At 39.9% G+C, this 22,835-nt stretch overlaps 1 protein-coding gene across 7 annotated transcripts in view; it reads right to left on the reverse strand.

Moving 5' to 3' along the window:
* Nucleotides 1–1,363: 1,363 nt before the first annotated feature.
* LOC127372968 (serine-rich coiled-coil domain-containing protein 2) overlaps nt 1,364–22,835 on the reverse strand; it is a 43,709-nt gene continuing 22,237 nt past the window's right edge. For 2 of the 7 annotated variants that reach the window (XM_051416952.1, XM_051416953.1), the window contains exons 9-14: nt 22,090–22,173; nt 21,813–21,927; nt 21,200–21,283; nt 21,025–21,111; nt 20,793–20,921; nt 1,364–9,375 (exon numbers count right to left, since the gene is read on the reverse strand). In XM_051416952.1, coding sequence (XP_051272912.1) covers nt 8,938–9,375; nt 20,793–20,921; nt 21,025–21,111; nt 21,200–21,283; nt 21,813–21,927; nt 22,090–22,173 — 937 coding nt within the window. In that variant the 3' untranslated portion in view covers nt 1,364–8,937. Of the gene's footprint in view, nt 9,376–16,736; nt 16,777–20,259; nt 20,366–20,792; nt 20,922–21,024; nt 21,112–21,199; nt 21,284–21,812; nt 21,928–22,089; nt 22,174–22,835 lie in introns of all 7 variants that reach the window. The other 5 variants (XM_051416958.1, XM_051416957.1, XM_051416956.1 and 2 more) reach the window with 5 other exon arrangements.

The raw sequence follows: 22,835 nt of genomic DNA on the forward strand, positions 1-22,835 counted from the left end.
TCTCCATAACACCACCTCATCATCATCATCCTCATCTCCATCGACGCCGTCAGTCAGTTCGACCTTCATCAAGACGGAGCGACGTCTCAGCTGACCATCAGTGCCGCTGTGTTCAGGGTGTCAGTGGACAAATGGGAACATTCCTCAGCGTTATCCAGCCGCCAGGCTCAGATATTAAAGTCTGAGGATGTCTGCGAGGACGAGGACGCACGCTGAGGTCGGGATGAAGAGTCGGCTGTCAGGAGATGTCCAGAGTCTAGACTGAAGCGCAGATGGGGGAGGTCAAAGGTCGCACCCCAGCGGCAGAGCAGAGGAGGACTTGAGGATGACTCAGCTTCTACGCCAAGAAAATAGTTTAGAACAGAAGCTTGAGCTGGTTAGATTAGCATAAAGTGTGGAAACAGAGGGACACAGCGAGCCTGGCTTCGTCCAACGGTAATAAAATCTACACGTTACATCTCGTTGGTTTGATCTCTGCCAAAACTGTGTGACAATTTCTGTTGTTACACTATTTTTCTATCTATCTATGAGTCTATGGAGCCAATTACTGCCAGTAAATTAAAAAAATAAGAAAAAAAATTAGTGAAAACATCCCCATGCTTGGTTAGTGTGTAACAACAGTTTTCGGCTTTGTGGGTTCTTATGTGTCAAACTGTTTCTTGGTCAGAGTCATGTGATCCATACGGTGAACTGTCATTCTTATACTTTATGTTTTGTAATAAAAAAGGAGGAAAAAAAACTTCCCACATACTGTAAACTACATTTATCTGGTGTATTAGTATCTAAAAAACTGTTAAAGTTAAATGGTGGTACGTCATAATTATGTGATAAAAAGTAAATTTTGAGAAAAAAAGTCAAAATTACAAGATAAAAAGTTACTGGATGAGTCTGTGAATAATCTATAATATTCATAATCTGTAAAAAAAAAAAAAAAAAAAAAAAAAAAGTTTCTCATTTATGCTTGGAAGAGGAGGGTGGGAGCGAGGGAGTTGAGATCTGCAACTACACCATTGGGTGGCGCTAAATCCTCCATGCTGGATTTTTAATGAAGGTGGGGGAACATCAACTTTTTTACAATTTGCAGATAAAATATTTGTAAAATGAACGATTTGATTGTCATGTGATGGCGTCAAACTTCAAGGAACAATATTAATTATTGTTTGTTTTTTAAAAGGTTCTTTGAACCTCTGCAGTCGAGACGAGATTTTTTTTAGATTTTTAGCTTTTAGCAAACAGACGTATGATTGCCATTGACACCAGGTAACCATGGTTATATTTCTAATATTAAATAACTTTAATAACAATAATTTCGACCGTCAGACGCATAAATCCAAAGAAATTAAGGTAAAAAAAACAAACAAACTTTTGTTGTGGATTATTTTTATTTTAGCATTCGTCTTTTCAGCAGCATCAGAGACGTCTCAGCCAATGACAGAAGAGGACAGTAAATATCAACCAATAAGCAACAGAGGGGCTCTATCAGCCAATCGCAGCAGGGAGTCAACAAACAGCGTCATCAAAGCTCGGTCACACAAAACAGGATGTGATGTCACAGGCCTGACGCAGGTAAACAGGAAGTATGATGATATGATATTCTTAAAGAGACGGAGCGGGTATCTGTAACCCGAGGGATTGTGGGTAAAGAGAAGCAGAACGTGTGCGAGAACGCCGCATTTACGTCACGTGGGAACATTTTCAAGGTGAGTTTATTGGACATGAATGCAGCATAAATGCAAAGTGATGGTTATATGACCCAAAACACACAAAAAAACACAACTAAAACTCAGAATTTGAGATGTTTTTGTGTTTAAGAGTCGAGCTGGACGAGCCCCCAAATCGTCTGGTTTCATTTAAAGTGCATTTTTAGACTGAGACGCTTTACAAGCTTACAATTCAGTGTTAATAATAATAACAATAATAATTACAGTGAGTAAGACTTTGTACAGTTTATCACATAAATAAGAGTTAGGGCGGCGGCGAGGTAAAACACTGCAGTTATTGCACACAAATTAAATTCAACAAAATCGGGAGGAAATGGCAGGATGTCTGTCAACATAAAATACCTGTCCTTCAAGTTTTCAAAATAAAAGTATTTCCCCAGACAACACACAGAGTGTACAGTACAGGAACGCAGCAGAGTGGATACACTGTAGAGACATTATTGTGATTATTCAAGGTTGTTCAGATACAACAGGAGATATTAAACGTCCATTTAAATATGCGTAAATACAGAGATTGAAATATTATCGACAACAAAGCAGCTTATTGTGGAAAACCTGCAAAACATCAAACTGTGCATTCTCAAATTGTTTATTTACCTCAAGTTTTGAATATCTTTTATCAAATTGTAGTGTTTTAATTTAAGTAATAACATACATTTCCACAGCTAATTAAGGGTTTCTGCTCTGTTCTCCAAATGATCACACAGAATAATATTTAAAGCCTTTTTCACTCATACTGGTCCAATAATGACGGAGAACCAGGAGGGACAAAAAGGTCTACAATTATTATTAAATACACAAATACATTTATTGATGTTTATCTTTTTGTATACATTTTTGTTCACTAATTATTCCAAAGTCTCTTCTACTTTCCTCGTTGTTAAGCTACTGTCAGTGGGTCTCAACACTTCCTGCACTTCCACATTAAAAGTATTCTGACAGCTTAAAGAGATGATTTCTCCTCGCCTCGGCTTTTAATGTGAAATATCTCCAAAAAAAGGAGACGTGTTTTGGGATTAATTTCATTTTTTTGTTAAAAGAGAAACTTATGTTCAGTGGAAATGTATATTACTATGAATTTAACCCAAAGCAGCGACTCCAGTATTTGTTTGCTGAATATTTGAGGTTTGATCAAAACAAATGAGAATTTACAATATTTGATCTTTTTCTGAGCAAAACTGAAACTTATTAAAGGCCATTTCAGTGACATTTATGACTCCTAAACATGGTGAAACCTGATGATTGGATTAGACAGAAAAACACACACAGGGTTGTCAGTAATGGACACAACAATCAACAGAAACAGCAGCAGCGCGCCAACGTGTCTGCAGCTCAACTTTACTGCAGATTCCAACAAATTACTTTTTATTTAATGTTTCATCGTTTGTGACGTTCAGTTCAAATATGAATTCTTCCGTTGTTTCCAGTGTGTGTGACAGTTCATGTGGATGTGACTGAACAACAACAACTACAACAACAATTCATCCGGTTCTGTTACAGAGGTTTGATTTGTTCATCTAGGATGAAGTTATCTGAATAACTGTGCTCTTATTTTGAAATACAGGCGAAATTAAAGTAAAAAGCAGCTCTTTAATGATTGGTTTGCATGTGGTATCGTTGTTTTAATGCTGATAAATTAACTTAAACATGCTCTGAACATTAAATAAAACTTCTCATGAAGCAGATTAAAGTACAATCTGAGTTCAGTAATCAGTCCTGTAAATTATAAAAATGATTATTTTAATCCAACTGGGGACTTATGTTTACCTTTTAGTGTCTAAATGAAATTTCCGTCAATTTCTTTTTCTTTAAATCTTTTTTTTATTATTGATTAATCTGCCAATTACCTGCTGGAATAATTGTTTAGTTAAAATGTTAAAATAGTGAAATATGCCTGTTATTATTTCCCAGAACTGAAGGGGACGGAAAAAAAACCAGCAAATATTCACATTTGCTCCATAAAATGTCAGAAAATTATGAAAAGTGTTGATCATCGTTTTTCAAGGTGATGTTCTCAAATGTTTTGTTTTGTCCAAAACTCAAAGACACAGTTTATTGGCGGAGAGGTTGAAAGAAACCAGAAAATATTCACATCTGAGAAGCTGAAATCAGAGTTTGGACCCATTAACGAGTTGTTTTCTATCATTTACAACCTTTTTACGGTTTAGAAACACCCCACAGAAACATGAAGGTCGGAGTGAAACCTTGAGACCGAACTGATAATGGGTTTTATTTTGTGCCTGTGTGAGTCTTTCTGTGAAATGATGGAAATGAAATGATTTAACTGTGTTTGCAGCTGAGCAACAACTTGCTAGAATGTATTAAAGGGGGTAGGGAAGGAAACCAGGAGACATAATGAGGAGGTAGGGAAGGTAACCAGGAGACATAACGAGGAGGTAGGGAAGAAGAATTTGTGTTTCCTCTTTTTTACGTTTGTGTTAAATTGTTGCAGCTATAAACCGTCTACAGTGTGTGTGTGAGACGCAGTGATTTTCGGATCTGAAGACACCCCGCTGGGTTTTTTGACACTTGCATGAATTAACAGAGCTCCGATTGCCTCAGCTGGAGGCCAAAGAGCAGGTCAGTAGTAGAAGAACGGCGCCGTGACTCAACATGAAGAGAAAATATCATAACAGCTGTCTGATATGTGATTGATCGATTTCAATGGGACATTCGAGAGCTAATGTACATAGTGTAACTGACACACAATGTTACAAAATATGGTAATTTACTAGCTAATCATCATTTTCTCAAATCTAAACTTGAAATTTTACCCAGATGTGTTTGCAGAAATCGGTGCCCTCTGGGGGACAACGTCAGTAACAATCACTTTATTAGGTACACCTAAATAGCAATAAATAACGTGTCTTTGCTGACTGAACTCATCCTGAGTTTGAAACCGACAACTTTCCCTGCTATGGATGTAAGCGGCTGCTTCCAGCTGTTCTGTCAGAGGAGGATTTTAATTGGCCGGCGGGCTGCTGGGAGGCAGATTAACTGTTATTTCTCTTTAAGATGAAGTGACCTTCAGGTTTAAGCATCGGCCTGTCTTCAGAGTCTGTTCTGGGGTGAGAACGTTCAGCAGGTAAATCCAGTTTAAGCTCCAGTTGAGAAACTGTTAATCTGCTCTTGTTTCACCCCCAAATCCTCCCAGTTCGCTCCCAGTCGGAGGCCGCTGATAACACACAGCTCTGATTAACAGCACGGAAAACTGACGGTGGAGGAGGCTAGGAAAGAAGTGAGAGGGGGAAGTATGAAGGACAGTAAGATAAGGAGATAAAAGACGAGAAGGGTAAAGAAAGGAGGCTGTTGAGAATCCATGGAGAGGGTAGGAAAGGAAAGAAGGAAGTGAAGGAAGGTGAAGGAAGGTAAAAGAGGTGGTGTGAATAGAAGAGGGAAATTAAGGGAATAAGAACATAGGAAAAGTAAAGTAAAGTTATTAGTTTATATGTCTGTGAAAGCTAATTAAGAATAATTAATAAAGCTGCTAATTTCACTTTAAAATCTTTAAAAAGTGTTCATCCAATCAGGTGCTGACGCCTGATTGGAGGAATCATCTCGCAGAACCTTGATCATTTTCATTATCGATGTCGGATTATTTTATGGATCATTTAAGTAACTAAACCCCAAACCACCTTTTTCTGCTGAAACTCTCTGCATGACCGCTGTATCAGGGTGTTTACGAGTGTTGTTGGTTGATTCAGATACAAATCTGGACATTTTAGTGCAAAGTATTTAAATTGTACATCTTCTGACCTAAAAATGCACAGCGACCTCTACTGGTTGAAACCAGCTACTGCAATTTAATTTTGCTATTGGATGATCTAGAGGCAGGTGACATCACCAACCAACCCCTGCTGATATAAAACCAACCACTCTAGCCTGACACCGGAGAGTTAGCCTCTCTGAGCTGCTAGCTTAGCTAACGTTACAACACAGGTAGCTCACAGAAACTTTTACAAACAACATGAATGTGTTTCTAGTGACTGTAAAAGCTCCAGCGAACTCTCTGTGTTTCCAGCGTGTAGTCTGGCAGCTGCTGCTCGTGGCTGGTTAGCTTTTTCCACCTGATTTTCGGGGTTTAGTTACACTTGCTGTTGCTGCTGTTGTTGTTGTTGTTGTTGTTGTTGGTGCTGTTGTTGTTTTAGATTTCATCAGTAATATTTCAAGCGTCCCGAGGTTGCAGCGATCTCTGTGTGTTCCTCGTTACCAGCATGTGTCATTTCTGTCAGATGACCAAGAACATTTCTAGGATTGTCTGTAGGACCACAAACCATCTGCGGCTGCAGGAAAAACTTAGCTAAGTTTGCATATATTTTCATCGCCACCCTCCACTGTTGCTCGAGGGCACGGGGGTGGGACAGAGTGTCAGCTATTGGGGTTAAACCTACAGTATGATGTTGCATATTTTATTGCATATACTGTTAATATCAAAGCAAGCAGTGTTGGATGAAGAGCACTGCAGAGTCACTGATGTAAATGAGATAATATTGTACTCGTTGTGTAGGTAGAGAGTAAATGTCAACGGGCTCCTTTTACCGTCTCACCAGGTGTTTTCTCTGACAAAATGTTAATGTGAGGACGGACCCTGCATATTTCAGTCTAAAATGTGATGTAAGATGTTATAAACTGACAGAAGAGAGTTTTCAGTCTTTAGAAAACTGCTCCTTGTCTGTTGAATGTTGAGACTGAAATAAATGTTCTTCCAGTTGTCACCACAGTTAGTTTAAGGCCTCAGTATGGTTCAAACCAACAGTCCAATGTGCATCCCTCATCTCTCTCCAACAAGTCTCTGGACAGTAGTTTCCAACCTTTTTCCAGTCCATTGGGTTGCAATGTATCAATATCTGTACTTGTAAATAAACTTTTTATTAAGAAAACTAGTTATCTTACTCTTCAAAAACAGTCATCAAAAACCTTGCTCTCAAGCTCAATTCTGAGTCTGTTCCCTTCGTAGTTTTCTAATAAATATAGCAGATGCTTAAAGGTCCAGTGTGTAACATTGAGGAGGATCTATTTTCAGAAATAAAATATAATACTCATTGGTATGTTTTCTTTAGTGTATAATCACCTGAAAAAAAGAACTGTTGTGTTTTCTTACCTTAGAATAAGACGTTTTTAATCAACACACGCCATGTTTCTACAGTAGTTCTATTTAGGGACCGTAGTTTCTCCTTAATGCTTGGAACAGGAGATTGAAGTGAGGGGGTTGTAAACTGCAGCTGCACCACTAGATGCCACTAATTCCTACACACTGGTCCCTCAAGTATCTCAAAACTGTACTTGCAGACAAGCGCTATGTTTGAAGCATACTGAGACCTTTAACCTCCTGCAGTCTTTAGCCAACCTTGAGGGCTTCTGTGAGACTGGTTAAAAACCTTGCTCCTCCAACATGTTGACTCTTCAGATAACAAGAAAAAACACCTTGTTTTTACAACTCAAGTTCTCTCTCAACAAGAACAAGGACGGTCAAGTTTTCTCATCTCACGCAGGAGCAAAGGAATCATTTGTCTTTCTAGGTGGACTCAAAAAGGAATCATCGTTCTCTGGACTCACAAGGATACGACTACAAGTAAAGACAAGAAAGAACAAACAGGTGTGGACAGTTAGAGGATGAAAACTACAACAGAGGTTTCTGACCTTGGAGACGTGTTGTTTTGCAGAGCAGCAGGTTCTTAAATGAACAGACGAACAGACGGACAGATGGATGGGTCGGGGGTCATTGGGATACAAGTCATTGTGTTTGGGCGCCTCCCCAGCGAGGAAGACTTGGTTTCTTTGTTCGCAGAGGTTCTGGTGAAAGGGTGGGGGAGCAGCTAGGTTCGACGAGTTTCTTCCAGTCCGAAGTCAGACAGGAAGTCAGTCAGTCAGGCACACAAACAGTAAAACTGCCTCCTAACACGCGTGGAGTAAGAGCTGGAATATTTAGATGTGATCTGCTGAGGAACAGAGGAACCAACAAGCTTCCAGTATTGTCTTTTAAATTTGTTCTGCACTTCAGTTTTTATGTCTTTTATTGGTTTTCTCCAGGAAATAAATAAACACGTAATGTATAAGAATCATTTTAAAGGTTTCTGGCAGCGCTTTATTTTACCGGTCCCAAAGTTTCTCTAAAAAAATATCGTCTATAGAGAAAATAGAGTTATTTTAGTTTAGTTGGTAGATAATTTAACTTGAAGTAATTGCTCCAGTTAAAGTACTTTATGTAATAATAATAATTTATTATTGAAAACTTTATTTTTCATATGGACAAATTTGAGTTTTTAGCAGCTGACCTGCTGTGCACTCGCTAACAGACTCTTAATTAACTGGAATTAATTATTGGGAAGTGACAGACAGGCGTCATGGAGAAAGCAACAACAGAAGACTCATTTGTGCTCTCGCTTTTATATATATATATATATATATGTATATATATTTACCTCTATTGTGGAACATTCACTCAGCTGGAAGTTTGAATAAGAGTTTTTATGAACTATATGACATCTGCAGTATCAGAGTTTTAAAAAGTTATATTACTAAGGTCATCCCAATATCGCTGCCCAAGATTAAGTAAATCTGATCAAACTGTCAAACTAGAAAAATGCTAAATATCAATGAAGATATTACTTGATTTACCGTTTAGCTGTAATATGTAAAAGCAGCAGACTGAAAACCAAGCACCGCCGACTCGCAGTTTCGTAGACTGTATGCAAACATTTACGACGGCATTACTGACATTTGCCTAAGAACTAAATCGAGTTAATGAGCTATCGTGTCTCTGAAGCCAAGACACAAACCGAACTGTAGACTTTGTGTATCATTACACCTCTACCAAGAACATTCCTGTGGATTTAATGTTATATATTGGGGTCTTTAAAGGAAATCATTAGGAGACTATAGGACCTGTAAAATAAAGTGTCACCAAGTTTTGAAACCTTTATCAGTCAGACTGCTCAAAATATTAACAATAAATAAGTTAACTGTATATATATTTCATCTCATTTACAACTTAAATAATTTAGTGATGCTTTCAGCGTCTCGATCACATCGTCCGCGGACTATAATAATCAGAAATTAGGAATACAGGAAGTCTAGTTTTCTAGCAGCAGCCACAGGTTGGCATTCAGGATCAATCATTACTGATAAACACAAGCAGAATGACTCGTCAGGGCCGTCGGTGGTCTGTTGGCTCACATCATTGCGTGTTAAGGAGGTGGTTTAAGAGGCAGACACCTCAGTGGCTCTTCGGCTTGGGGAGGCGGGAGGAGCTGGAGGTGAAGGCCGCCATTTTGATCTTAACCCCAGGAGTGCTCTCTGGGTCATGAGGCGGCTGCCTGACCGCCCCCATCCTCGGCGGCATGGTGGCGGCAGAGCCGGAGCTGGGGGTCTGAGACAGGAAAAGGCGGAGTTTGGAGGGCTGTGGGAGCTGCAGGGATCTGGTGTAGGTTCTTCTCCTCTCTTTCGTCTCTCCTTTATCCTCCTGTTTCCTGGTTTGTTTCAAATAATCCGTTTCTCCCTCGGTTAGGGGGTCGTCGGTGGCGTTGTCAGCAGGGATGTTGGGTCTGGTGGAACAGGGGTCAGCTGGAGGCAGAGCTTGGGTTGGCGGTGGAGCTGGGCGTTGGTCCGTTAGTGGTTCCTGGTCTTCCTGGCTGGAGGGGTGAAGTATCTGTGACTGAAAACAAAAGAGAAAAGTCAGAAAACAGCAACAAGGATTCAAATTTTATAGATGTTAGACTGCTGATGTATGACAGGGCTGTAAGGAAATATCGTATTGCGATATTTTGTTTCGTCATTGTATAAATTCTTAAAAACATGATGTTGGCAATTACAACAACTGTAATAAATATAAATTCAAAGACAGATTCTTGCCAGTATACAGCCCTAATGTTTGAACACATACACAACACAGATCAGGAATCTTTGAACACATATGCGATTTTGTATAATTTGTCACATTGTGATATGTAACTTTAAACTTATCAACAGATATCTGTGCTGCGTTGAAGGCTGTTTAAAGAAAAACAGACGGACAAAGAAACAGAGAGACACGAAATCTCCTTTGTTAAATTATGTATCACTTGTTGGAAGTGGGAAGAAAGAAAGGGATTGAGAGAGAATACGAGAAAGAAATTCTTTCAGATGACTGGTCATTTTAGACATCAGTGCTTTGATCTGTTTGTACTGCTTTGATGTAGGTGTGTTCATGAGTGTGTGCTCTCCGAATCAGTAAAAAAAAACATTGTACATTATGCGTTTATTACAAAAAAAGGTCCAATTTTAATATCCATGCTGTAACTTTGGTGATGAAAGTGTTGAAACGCTGGACGAACAGAAACAAACAGCTCAAAATAAACCTGTTTTCTCACATTCTGAAAAGGTTTCAACATGATAACATTTCTTTTTTGTTTGTTTTTATCTCTCTCCACAGAACATGTTTTATTTATCTATTTTTATTCATTACAGCTGATTTCCAGTGTGTGTTATCATGTAAATAAAAGTTAAAGGTTTCATAAGCAGTCAAAAGGTTGGCAGTGAGTCATCGCCAGAGGCAAACCCGGACGTTAGAATCGCTCTGGTTCTTTCAACAAAAAGATGACAGGATTTTTCAATCTGATTTTGGATTATTGCAGAAATCTGTGGCAAACAAAGGTTTATGATACAGATTTTGTTCAGTAAGATCAAGCTGTAAAGTTCGAATGTCTTGACTTTCCAAAAGGTCCTCACTTTTAAAAGACGTTCTCACTTCAGACAAACAACAATCACACTCTTGAACATCTTCAATTTCCAAAAGTGTCCTCACATTGCTACTTTTAAAAAAACATTCCCAAGACTCTTCTCTGTCCAAAATGTGTTGACCTTTTTGACTTTTCAAAGAGGTCTTCACTTTCCAAAAAACGAATTCCTTTCAAAGAATATCCCCGATTGCAAAAAGTCCCCCAACTTTCCCGAGTCTCTTCTCTTTCCAAATATGCCATCATCTTACAGAGAAGTCCTGACTTTTTAAGAACATCCAAATTTTTCCACAACAAACAATTTCAAAAATTAAAGTAAAAAAGAAAACTGAGCAGTGAAATCCATCATGTGTTACAATCTCAGCTTATTGATCCTGGAAAACTCTTGTAAAGTAACAACTAATCTGCTGCTACCACTCTGCCAATATTCACTTATTTTACAGTCTTCACTCATATCGTTCTAATTTATTTATGCCTGTTATAGTCAGGCAATCCTAAATAAATGAACATGCTGTGATTTAACATATATTAATAATACGATGGTGCTTTGGGGGATACCTCACAGTTCTTTCAGACCTGAACTTATACCAGGTTTTGGATTTGGAGGCCAAACAGCGCTTGAGTTAGGGAGAGTTTTATTATATATTATTATTCTGTCAATTATTTTTAAACTTGCAGACCTGCAGACTCTTCGAGGAGATATATTGACATAGATACACATAAATAAAAAAACTTTGGACAAATACAAAACAAAGATTGGTCAACACTCTTATTTACTTATTATTATTTACTCGAGACAGACGACCACCCACCCAGAGCCGGAGGATCTGTCCTAGGTTTCTGCCTTTTAACAGGCAGTTTTTCCTTGCCCTTGTCGCCAAGTGCTTGCTCATGGTGGTACTGTTGGGTCTCTGTAATTAATGTTTTAAAGAGTTCGGTCTAGACCTGCTCTATTTGAAAAGTGTCCTGAGATAACTTCTGTTATGAATTGGCGCTATACAAATAAAATTTAATTGAATTGAATTGAATTTAACCAAAATAATAAAATAATGCAAAATGATACTGTTAAAAATAAAGCAAACTGTAGAAACATTATGGCTACCACACTGAAATTCTCATACACAATATCGTATCTTAAACAGTCATCATGAAGCAATCGATTCTTTCTTTCATTCAACTTTTAACGGCTCAGAAAATATATTACCACCGATGTGACCAATGTTGAAATACAGCAGCGAAGGTCAACCCTGTTCAGAAAGGCAGGTTTATTCCTAATAAAAGATTATTGACTGATTGAATCCTGAACAAAACCAGTTCAAGAACCAGAGCTAATTTGGTGATAGTTCCCATTTGGAGCCACAGTTACAGTGTTTTTGAACCATTCATCTGACCTCCGCCCGGTAACTTATGACCACAGTTTAGCTCCATGCCAATCATGGATGTATGAGTGCGCTGATACTGACACTAAATATTACATTTCAGCACACTTATAGTATAATTTTGTAGTATTTTGATAGTATTATATTTACAACTTATACTTGTACCAAAGTTTGAGAACCTTGAATTTGTTGATCAAGTGTTTATTATTAATATAAAAGGTCTGATTTTAAAGTTTTTAGGGTAAACAACTGGGTGACAGTATGAGGACATTACAATCAACAGTGCTCGTTACATTCTCCCTCCCAATCCCACCAATACTCAGCAGGTAAACACAAACACTGTAAAAACTGTAAAAAAAAAAGAACAACACGACATTCACAGAAAAACAAACTACAAGTAGCAGCTAAATGACAGGTTTTGGATTGAAATCAGGGAAACACTGTTGGCCTTCGTTCTCTGAGCGTTCAACCTGAGCAGACTGAGGACGTCTAACAGGAGTTCAGTCCGTCCATATTGATCTTCTGTTAAAACTCTGACTGCTGCTGTGTTTGTTGTGTGCTGCTCACAGTCATGTAACACAAAATCACAGCTGCCAGTCAAAAGCCTGTTACTCTAAAGACAAAACACAGGAATCTGTGTATCATTCAGTGATTGAACTCTGTATTTTTTGAGTAATTTCATATTGACACCATGGCCGCACTGGAACCATATGCTGATTTAATTAAAGACTTATTTCATGTCGTCTTCCTTGACAGTCACCCGTTTAGTTCCTCTGAAGAAGATGAAACTCTCCATGATTGATCCTCAGTTTTGAAGGCTAACGTTAGTTAAACTGAAGAAGTGAATCAAGCTAACGAGACAATAACTTCCGGTTCACACAAAGCGAAAAAATAAAATATCAAAATCAAAATCGATCCGTGGCCCATTATTTCACTTCCTATTTTTGATCTGAGCAATAAATCGAAAGTACAAAAAATTAACCGTTATTTGTTTTTTGGTATCAGATTCATAAACGAATAAGGAAATAACAAACCGTTTTTTCATTTTCCGATTTTGGAACCTCAATTGAATATGAAAAGAACGAATGATACACGGATTCACAGGGACTGATGCCGTTTCCTTCTGTTTAACTCACTGCCTTTATAACGTGACAGTGTGTCTAGATTTCTATTGACCTCGGCACACAACAGACTCTACAGTGAAGAGTCTCCACGGCTACTTCCCGTCTGCAGGTTTAAAATTATAAACAGCCCGTTTTCATATTGCTGAATTACCTATTATTATTATTATTATTATTATTATTATTATTTACAATAACTGTTAGTTGCAGTTTTAAGCACTGTTTACTGTTTTTATACAGTAAGATTTTAGTTCACGCTTAATTTGACCCTACCAAGGGTCGCCAAAGCATCATAAGGGGGGGTTGCAAGAACTTCTTGATTTAGAAAACTTTTTTTTAAAAATACACACAGTAGGCCTATATCTCAGCATCTAATTCACTTCTGTGACAAAAAGTAAAGGTAAATCAAACTGTATAATGGAACAATGACCAAACATCAGGGACATACAAATCACTTAAATACGTTACTTAACTCTGTATGATTGTTAAAAATGATAAAAAATACATAATAGAGACAGAGAATTGTATAAAAAGTTCCCTAAACAGGAAATTATCTGCTCAAAAATTAATCAGAATCTCTTGTTTTACACAAACTTCCTGCAGTTTTTAATATAATATTAAATATCCATAAAATATTTAGGATTACAGCCGCTCAAGTTGCAAAAAAAGACATTATAAGAGATGGAAATAATAATAAGAACATGGAAATATGTGCATTATATTACAGTATATAACAGTGGTATGGGTCCTACTGCAGACACAGTTTGTTTGGGGACTATTTCCAGCGGCAGATTAATCCACATTTGGTGCTGTAGTAAGTGTTTAGGCCGGGTCCTGTGTAACGAAGTAACACTGCTGAGTCTGTAAAGATACAGACTTTAACACACACAGTAAATGTTAGAAGATCAATTTACTGCTGGTTGGAGTCTGAACGTGAGATCTGTCGACAGGAAGAAAACACTTTAAGTGTTTGTGATGCTCCTTTCAAAGAGGAAGCAGGAATATCTGCTGGTGAACAGTGACACCTGGTGGTGGACGGTGGTACTGCAGCCTGCCCACCTCCTGCAGGGGACCCCTTTCCAATGTCTGAGAGTGTGTCCATCCCTCATTAATAATGCATGACAGGATGGAGGGATTAAAGAGACAGAGAGGACGAAATAAAGAAAAGAGAGGACGTGATGCAGAAACAAAGGAGAGTAAGGGAGGAGGAGGAGGAGGACACAGTAAAGAAGAGTGTCCTCGACCACATGCAGGTGTCCTCAAGGAGGATTCACTCTGTGTGAGAGTTGGACAGAAGAAATCAGTCCACTGCCAAATATTCTGCTTCCCTGATTTATAGGACGTCCCCACAGTCTCACACACACATACACACACACACGCACACACTTTTTGGCGTACAAAGTGCTGATCCTCCCTCCCTCCCTACCTCCCCCTCAACCTCCCCCCCTCCCCCTCAACCTCCCCCTACTCTCTCTGCCGTCCTCTCATTGGCCCCCGGAGGCTCATTAGATGAATAATATCACTTCACACTGAATCATGAATTAGCTCAATTATTAAACTTAGAACTACGATGCATAAACATGAGGGAGAGTACTCGGTTACTCTGAGTGGTAATTAGCACAACGGTGGAATATTAAGAGACTTAATCTGGTCCAGTGGTTCCAAAATGGGGACCAAGAAACATCAGACAGTAACGACGTTAAAGAGCTAAGACTTCTCTGATTATTTATTTATTTTTTGGCCTTTTATTGCCTTTATTGATAGCGACAGCCGAAGATAAACAGGAAAGGGGGGCAGAGAGAGAGGGGATGACACGCAGCAAAGGTCGGATTCGAACCTGTGCCGCTGCAGCAACTCTGTACATGGGTCGCCAGCTCTACCGACTGAGCTAACCAGGCGCCCTCTCTGGTGATTTATATTCTCTTTCCTACTCAAATACTGGATATTTTTATCTCTTCGTTCAGTTCTGACTCTTTGGTTCTCACGCTGAGGTCGTAACCCGCCACGAAGTAACTGTTGGACGATATGTTAAAATATTCCAACTGTCAGTCCAACAAGCAGCGATAAATTTGTGTGCTCCTGTAGCTTTAACAAAATAAACTCACAAAATGTCAAACAGGAAACACTAAAAACACATAAAACACTGATTTTAGTGATTAAACCTGCAAAATATGTAATTTCTGCCACTAGGGGGAGATAACAGGTCCCAGGTTATGATATCACGCTAACAGACTGAGGCTATAGCTAACAGACTGATGAAGTAACTGAGTTCCTGCTCAGGTGTTTTCTCATCTGGAGCCTCGAGATCCAAAAGTTCAACAACATCAGCACGTTAACCACTAATCAAAACTCCCACAATCCTTGGCTCTGTGCGGACCTGATTTCCCCAGAGACGTTGCGTTGCCATGTTGAGGAAGAGGAGGGTCATCCTGAGCGGTCTAATTTCCAGTGGATGACTGCTTCAAGCGACTGAACAAGCTGAAGTGAAGTGCACCTCATCTAATACAACATTTAAGAGCCATTTAGAAAGATAATTTTAGCTCTGTTCTGCCTCCTTACGAGCCTCTGGACTGGGCTTTACTGGAATCATTTCAGTGTGAAGGAGAAGGTGTGACCTGTCCTCCAGGGAGCAATGAATCACGGGTAAAACAGTCTAGAGAGCCGGTCTGGGGCACAAGGAGTTAGTTATCAGTTTTACTTATGAGCACTTTAATTTGCATGTCAGCAAGTTCTATTCATCTGGTTCATCTACCTGACTACCAGACCAGCAGACAGCAGGTCCAACTTTCAAACACAGTCAATACTTCATCATTAGGAATGTAATGATATATCACGACACAAATATGTGGAGATTCAAATCGGTAAAACGTAGGTCAGCTCCCGACGGCCTTCCTACTGGACTGCAATCTTTCTAACAGCCAGCAGGGGGCGGCTGCAAAATGAGAGAGATGTCGATTTATGAGCTCTGTAAACAGTTTCCTGATGGGTTTATGGTCTCAGTCTGTAGTTACAGTCTACTTCCATACAGCATGATGTTCATTTAGTAACTGATGGTCCCATTTAGAGTAAAACAGACCATAAAGCAGGATATGCTTTAGGGCAGGGCTACCTTGTGATTGACAGCTCATTTACAGAGTCCATCCAGCTCAACGCAATGAAAAATACATGGAAAATACATTACAAAATCTAATATATTATATATACTATACATGAAGATGAAAAATGCACAAGAGACACGTGAAAACCGCACACAAAACACACAAAAAATACACAAAAATTGTACAAAAATATACTAAAAACACATGAAAATGCAGTGTTGGACAGTGCTGATCAGATATGTATCAATATTCTGTTACTGTGTTTACTATTTATCTCTTCATAATCTGTTCACAAACATATTTTACTGTTTATCTGGAATCCCAGATTGTGTGTGACCAGGCGAGCCGCCATTGTTTCCAAACCAAGAGCAGCCAGTGAGAGCAGATCAACTTGCAGTACGTCACCCCTGTCATGGCGACGACCATAACGCCAAACTGGAGGCTTCAGAGCGGTTCTCCACCAACCGATGGGTGACGTAACACGAGAGGTTACTAACAGAGAGTTTAGCAAACAGATCGGACATTCTGGGACTTTACTGGTGCAACAACAGAGGCGGTGATATGGTGAAGACTCCAAAAACCAACTGAAACAACTTTAACGGTGGACAAGATGATGGACAGACGACACAAACTATCTTATGGGATGGGGAAGGGAGGGAGGAGGAGGAGGAGATGACGGAAGATAATAAAGATGCTACCGTACCACGCTGTGTCACTGAAGTAAAGCACTAGTGTTTCCACTCCTGGGCGAGGGCAGAGAGGAGAGACACACAGAGGACAGAGGGAGGACAGTTAGAGGACCAAATACACTCAGAAACAGTTTCAGGCAGACACACTGAAGGTCTGTCCAGACAGACAGCGGGAGGAAGGATGGAGGATGAAAGAGCTGAAAACTAATCAGGAGAGTTTAGTTAAAGTTTGGAACACGTTGATTTATTATTAAAGTTGGAGTGAAGTGACCAGCAGATTAAACTTGTGTCTGAACTGATTTTCCCTCTGAAGTCGCAGCTCTAATGTTCAATCATGAATAAGTTAAAATAACCTTCAATGTCGCACAGAAACTTTTAATTTGGAGCATTTGATTCAGTGCAGCTGAGTCTTGGATGAGCAGGATTTCGACTATAATATTTATTTTGTGCTGGAAGTCAATCTGACCTTTGACCCTTCACCTGCTAACTTCTGACTACATATGAATGGGCAAACTTGGGTCATTGGTGGCCATTTTGTATTCTGTATTTGCAATGGAAACTAGATTAATCCAATCAATTTTTAAGACCTATCAAAATCATTTTTTAGACACTTTTAAGATCTAAAATTGAGAATATTGAGTTTAAGACCCTGCAGACACCATGTATGCATATGCTCCAGCTCTGTTTGGTCAGTCTGGGTTTCCACAAGGCTCAGCTTTATGATGAGGGGATAAAAAAAACAGATTATTTCCATGATATTTGGTCATTTGAATTAACGTGTGTGGTCCGATATGCTGATGACTCTCTGTTCTATCACAGCGATAGTCTACAAAGACAGAACTACTGTGCAGTCTGATTTCAGCACAATGCAGAGGTGGTGCTGCAGAAATTATCAGTAATCCAACATAAAGTTAAAAAAATTACTATTTCTGTTCACAGTTTTAAAGATTGTTAAATTAAAAGATTCTTTTATTTAAAGCAGCAATAAGGAACCTTGATTTTGTGTTAATCCTGGCGCCCCCTGTGGACAAAAGCAGTAGTGTTTCTATCCCCTACCACATTGCTTTTAAGTGGAGTCCGACCCGGTGGCAGACATTAATAATAACTACAACCCTATTTCCAATGAAGTTGGGACATTGTGTAAAACGTAAATAAAAACAGAATACAATCCTTTTCAACCTATATTCAATTGAATACACTACAAAGACAAGATATTTAATGTTCAAACTGATGAACTTTGTTGTTTTTTTGCAAATATTCACTCATTTTGAATTTGATGCCTGCAACATGTTCCAAAAAAGCTGGGACGGGGGCAACAAAAGACTGGGAAAGCTGAGGAATGCTCAAAAAACACCTGTTTGGAACATTCCACAGGTGAACAGGTTAATTGGAAACAGGTGAGTGTCATGATTGGGTATAAAAAGGAGCATCCCCGAAAGGCTCAGTCATTCACAAGCAAGGATGGGGCGAGGTTCACCACTTTGTGAACAACTGCGTGAGCAAATAGCCCAACAGTTTAAGAACAACGTTTCTCAACGTACAATTGCAAGGAATCTAGGGATTTCATCATCTACGGTCCATAATATCATCAAAAGATTCAGAGAATCTGGAGAAATCTCTGCACATAAGTGGCAAGGCCGAAAACCAACATTGAATGCCCGTGACCTTTGATCCCTCAGGCGGCACTGCATTAAAAACCGACATCAATGTGTAAAGGATATTACCACATGGGCTCAGGAACATTTCAGAAAACCATTGTCAGTTGACACAGTCCGTCGCTACATCTACAAGTGCAAGTTAAAACTCTACCATGCAAAGTGAAAGCCATATATCAACAACACCCAGAAACGCCGCCGGCTTCTCTGGGCCCGAGCTCATCTGAGATGGACTGACGCGAAGTGGAAAAGTGTGCTGTGGTCTGACGAGTCCACATTTCAGATTGTTTTTGGAATTTATGGACGTCGTATCCTCCGGGCCAAAGAGGAAAAGGACCATCCTGATTGTTATCAGCGCAAAGTTCAAAAGCCAGCATCTGTGATGGTATGGGGGTGCGTTAGTGCCCATGGCATGGGTAACTTGCACATCTGTGAAGGCACCATTAATGCTGAAAGGTACATACAGGTTTTCGAGCAACATATGCTGCCATCCAAGCAACGTCATTTTCAGGGACGTCCCTGCTTATTTCAGCAAGACAATGCCATGCCACATTCTGCACGTGTTACAACAGCGTGGCTTCGTAGTAAAAGAGTGCGGGTACTAGACTGGCCTGCCTGCAGTCCAGACCTGTCTCCCATTGAAAATGTGTGGCGCAATATGAAGCACAAAATACGACAACGGAGACCCCGGACTGTTGAGCAACTGAAGTTGTACATCAAGCAAGAATGGGAAGGAATTCCACCTACAAAGCTTCAACAATTAGTGTCCTCAGTTCCCAAACGCTTATTGAGTGTTGTTAAAAGGAAAGGTGATGTAACACAGTGGTAAACATGCCCCTGTCCCAGCTTTTTTGGAACATGTTGCCGGCATCAAATTCAAAGTGAGTGAATATTTGCAAAAAAACAATAAAGTATATCAGTTTGAACATTAAATATCTTGTCTTTGTAGTGTATTCAATTGAATATAGGTTGAAAAGGATTTGCAAATCATTGTATTCTGTTTTTATTTACGTTTTACACAACGTCCCAACTTCATTGGAATTGGGGTTGTATATAGAAATATCTTCTCTGATGGTCTGATTGTTCATGTAGCTTATATGGAGGCAGCAGTGTAACTGAGACTGTTTCATAACCAGTTAAAACTTCCTTGCAGTACATTCAGCGACTGACAACCAACAATTAACGTCATTTGTGTCCTTTTGTCAGATTTCAGTGTTCATTTTTAAGTCCTTATGAAATGAAAAACAGAGTGCTGTTAAATGTTTCCTGTAAAAACAAATGAACCTGGATCAAACACAATCTCAGACACCGAGAGTAAATCCAACAAAATTCTTGCCTGGTTTGGCTCCTGGCGTCTCAGGGCTGAGTTAGGTTAGCTAACAACAGTTAGCGGTTGGCTACTGATCTGAATCTGTCAATCAGAAACTCTGTAAATGACCTCGGTACTGTAACGTTATTCCCTGTCGGTCTCGGAGGCGGTGTTCGATCCCGGTCCAGCTGCTGAGCCCGGTTCAGTCGCCCGCTAACAGCAGACACAGTAAGCAGCAGCTAATTAGCAGACACATTCTACTTTTTACTGTAAATTCTTTTAATTAAGTAATTTTAATTGAACACAATCTGGTGAAACTGCAGCCGATATATTCAGATTTTCATTTCATGAATTAATCATTTGGTTAATTTTTTCCTTTTTTATTCATATTTGAAATTCATGAAGAAAAGTTAGTTTAATATTTTAAATAATGTTAATAATTTTCAGTCCTAAAGGCAGGATCTACCAGGGACAGATGATCATGATGATGAGGTGGAGGAAGATAAGGAAGGGTCAGCAGTGTGGACTGGGTAATGGGAGTTCTGGTTCTGGTTAGGGGGTTATAAGACTCACTTTTTCTAGCGAGGTGGGAGGGGATGCAGGGCTTCGGCCTCCCCCTGTAAGGCCTGGAGCGCTGATACTGCCAGGGCGGAGAGAGGAAAGGAACAGGAGGTAAAGCCTGAGGAGAGACAGAGTGGAGGGAGACAGAGAGGAGGACAGGAAGCTGAGTCATAACATCACGAGGAAAAAGAAGAGGAGGAGGAGGAAGACAGGATGAAAGGAAGGGAGTAATAATGATATTTACAGCACCAGAAACCTCCTCAGGTACAAGCATCTCAGAACAGCGAGAGACAACTGTTTGTATTTCAAGGACTACATTACCCACAAACCCTTGCAGGTGACTTCAGTAAAGCAACCTGTCTTTGAGCAAACACGGCTTGTTGGTAGTTTTCTGATAAATATTGTTCTGTTTTGTGAAGCATTCTGGGCTGCACCTCTGCACGAAACCTGATAAATAATCAATAAATCAAACATTGTGTGTGTGTGTGTGTGTGTGTGTGTGTGTGTGCGTGCGTGTGTGTGTGTGTGTGTGTGCGTGCGCTCACAGCGTGCTCTCTCCAGGGTGTCTGCGAGGCCACACTCTCTCTCTCCGTCGCACTTGTCTGCGTGTGGCGGTCCACCCTTCCCGTCATCTCCTGGCAGCGACACCTGGTGGTCGTCACGGGAACAGTCTGCTAAAGAGCACACGAGGACGCTCGTTAGCACTTAGCATGTGGAGAGTAAACATGCTAAAGAGAGAGAGAGAGAGAGAGGGGGCAGAGAGACATTGACACAGACCAGCTGCAGGGTGAGTTGTGCGATGGTTCGGTCTCGGCTCCTCAGCTCCTCTCTGAGCTGCTGCACCTCCTGCAGGAGAACCTGCACCTGAACACACATATTGGATTAATATTGGAAGGAGCAGGTGAGGCTGGTTGCAGGAAAGAAGTTTGAGTAACGTTTGAAACATGCTGACCTGTGAGTCGGAGCCGTGGGAGGAGTCGTTGGCTTCAGGACTCAGAGTGTCTGTGGTCAGAGTATCATCGTCTACCTCCTCCTCCTGAACGACATTTCATTAAAGATTATTAGAGAACGAACAGAACATCGTTTCTGTTTGGAAACTGTCCTGTAGAACAACATTAGAACCTTTAATGCAGCATCATCTTAAGGTAAATCAAACTAGGAGTCGAGGCAAAGATGCAAATTGTCCTGGACGTCCTAACCCAAAATGCAAAAAGCTGCATTTATGTTCAAATGTATGACCCTGACTTCATAAACAGCCGAAAAAGAGGGATAGAAAGCCAAACTGACGCCTAGAACAACACAGAGTCCAAAGATCAGGCTTGTGTAATATATTGTCTTATTGTGGTTTTAGTTGGCTAACGTTAGCCTGCTTCGATTTAGCTTGCTAATGTGGAACATTGCTAGCCAGACTCCTGAGGCTGATTTGGTTGGCTTTCCGTTTGTAGTTACTTTGCAGGCTAATGTTAGTTTGCTTGCACAGAAACATTGTCGTTAGAAAATTGCTATCTGAGTGGATATGTTGGTTGGGTAACATTACCTTGCTTGCTATCTCAGTGGCTACTCACCTGAAGCAGCAACCTCTGCAGGTACTCCAGCTGTGATCTGACAGCAGAACAGTCTTCAGCCAGTTCCTCCACATCCAGACCCAAACCAGGACTACCAGGAGACAGGAAGGGAGACCTGAGGGGGGGGCAGAGCTCACATTACTCCACTGAATCAACTCAATAAAGGTAACAGAGATTAATATTAGACTGTCAGACAGCTACCAGGAAATAATGACTATTAATGTGGTGAACTGGGAGCTCTGGTTGCACTGGTGATACTGGAGAAGGTTTGAGTCACCTCGGAGGACAGAGGTCCAGAATGAGGTCGCTGTCGGTCCTCTTGTTCCCAGGATCCTCAGTTAGCTTGTAGCACTGGAAGTCACTAAAGGGGCGACAGCATGATGCATTATGGTCATTTTCTACCACAGCTACCAGTGTTTGTCTCAGTTTAGTTGTTATTGGGTTTTTAAAATTATAAAATGTGTACTGATACGGGTAAAAAAAGAATATATTCGTTTACAGGTTTTTCCTGTTTATTTTAGAGATAATTATTATTTTCAGGGATTTTATTTTACTTTTTTAATTTCACAATATTGTTTCTGTTAGCTTAGTTTATTTGGAAAGTCTAGTTTATATTTCCCTTTCAGTTTTATTTCAGCTCACAATAACAACCTCAGCTCTGACCCAGTACAGTGAACTCTGAGCGGTCAATAAATAAAGCCAAAAGGTTCATAAGGTCACATTTAACACTTTATAGAGTTGGTTTTATAAAGTCCCCGAATTATCAGGATTGAAAGAGGAGCAGTAAAGATGTTCAGCTCAGAGCTGTTTTAATAAAAAGCTATTTCTTATTAAGATTTAGCTCAAAGCTACGATTGATTATTCCCTCCTCTACAGGGCAGAGGTCACAACTTCTCCTCATTCACTTGTTTGTCTGTGACCAGAATATCTCACAAAACATCTACACGCTGACAATCAAAACATATTGATTTCAGTGACCCTGCGACCTTCACATAGCCCACACACACACACACACACACACAA

The sequence above is a fragment of the Dicentrarchus labrax genome, unplaced genomic scaffold, assembly GCF_905237075.1.
Source record: "Dicentrarchus labrax unplaced genomic scaffold, dlabrax2021, whole genome shotgun sequence".
Taxonomy (NCBI): domain Eukaryota; kingdom Metazoa; phylum Chordata; class Actinopteri; family Moronidae; genus Dicentrarchus; species Dicentrarchus labrax.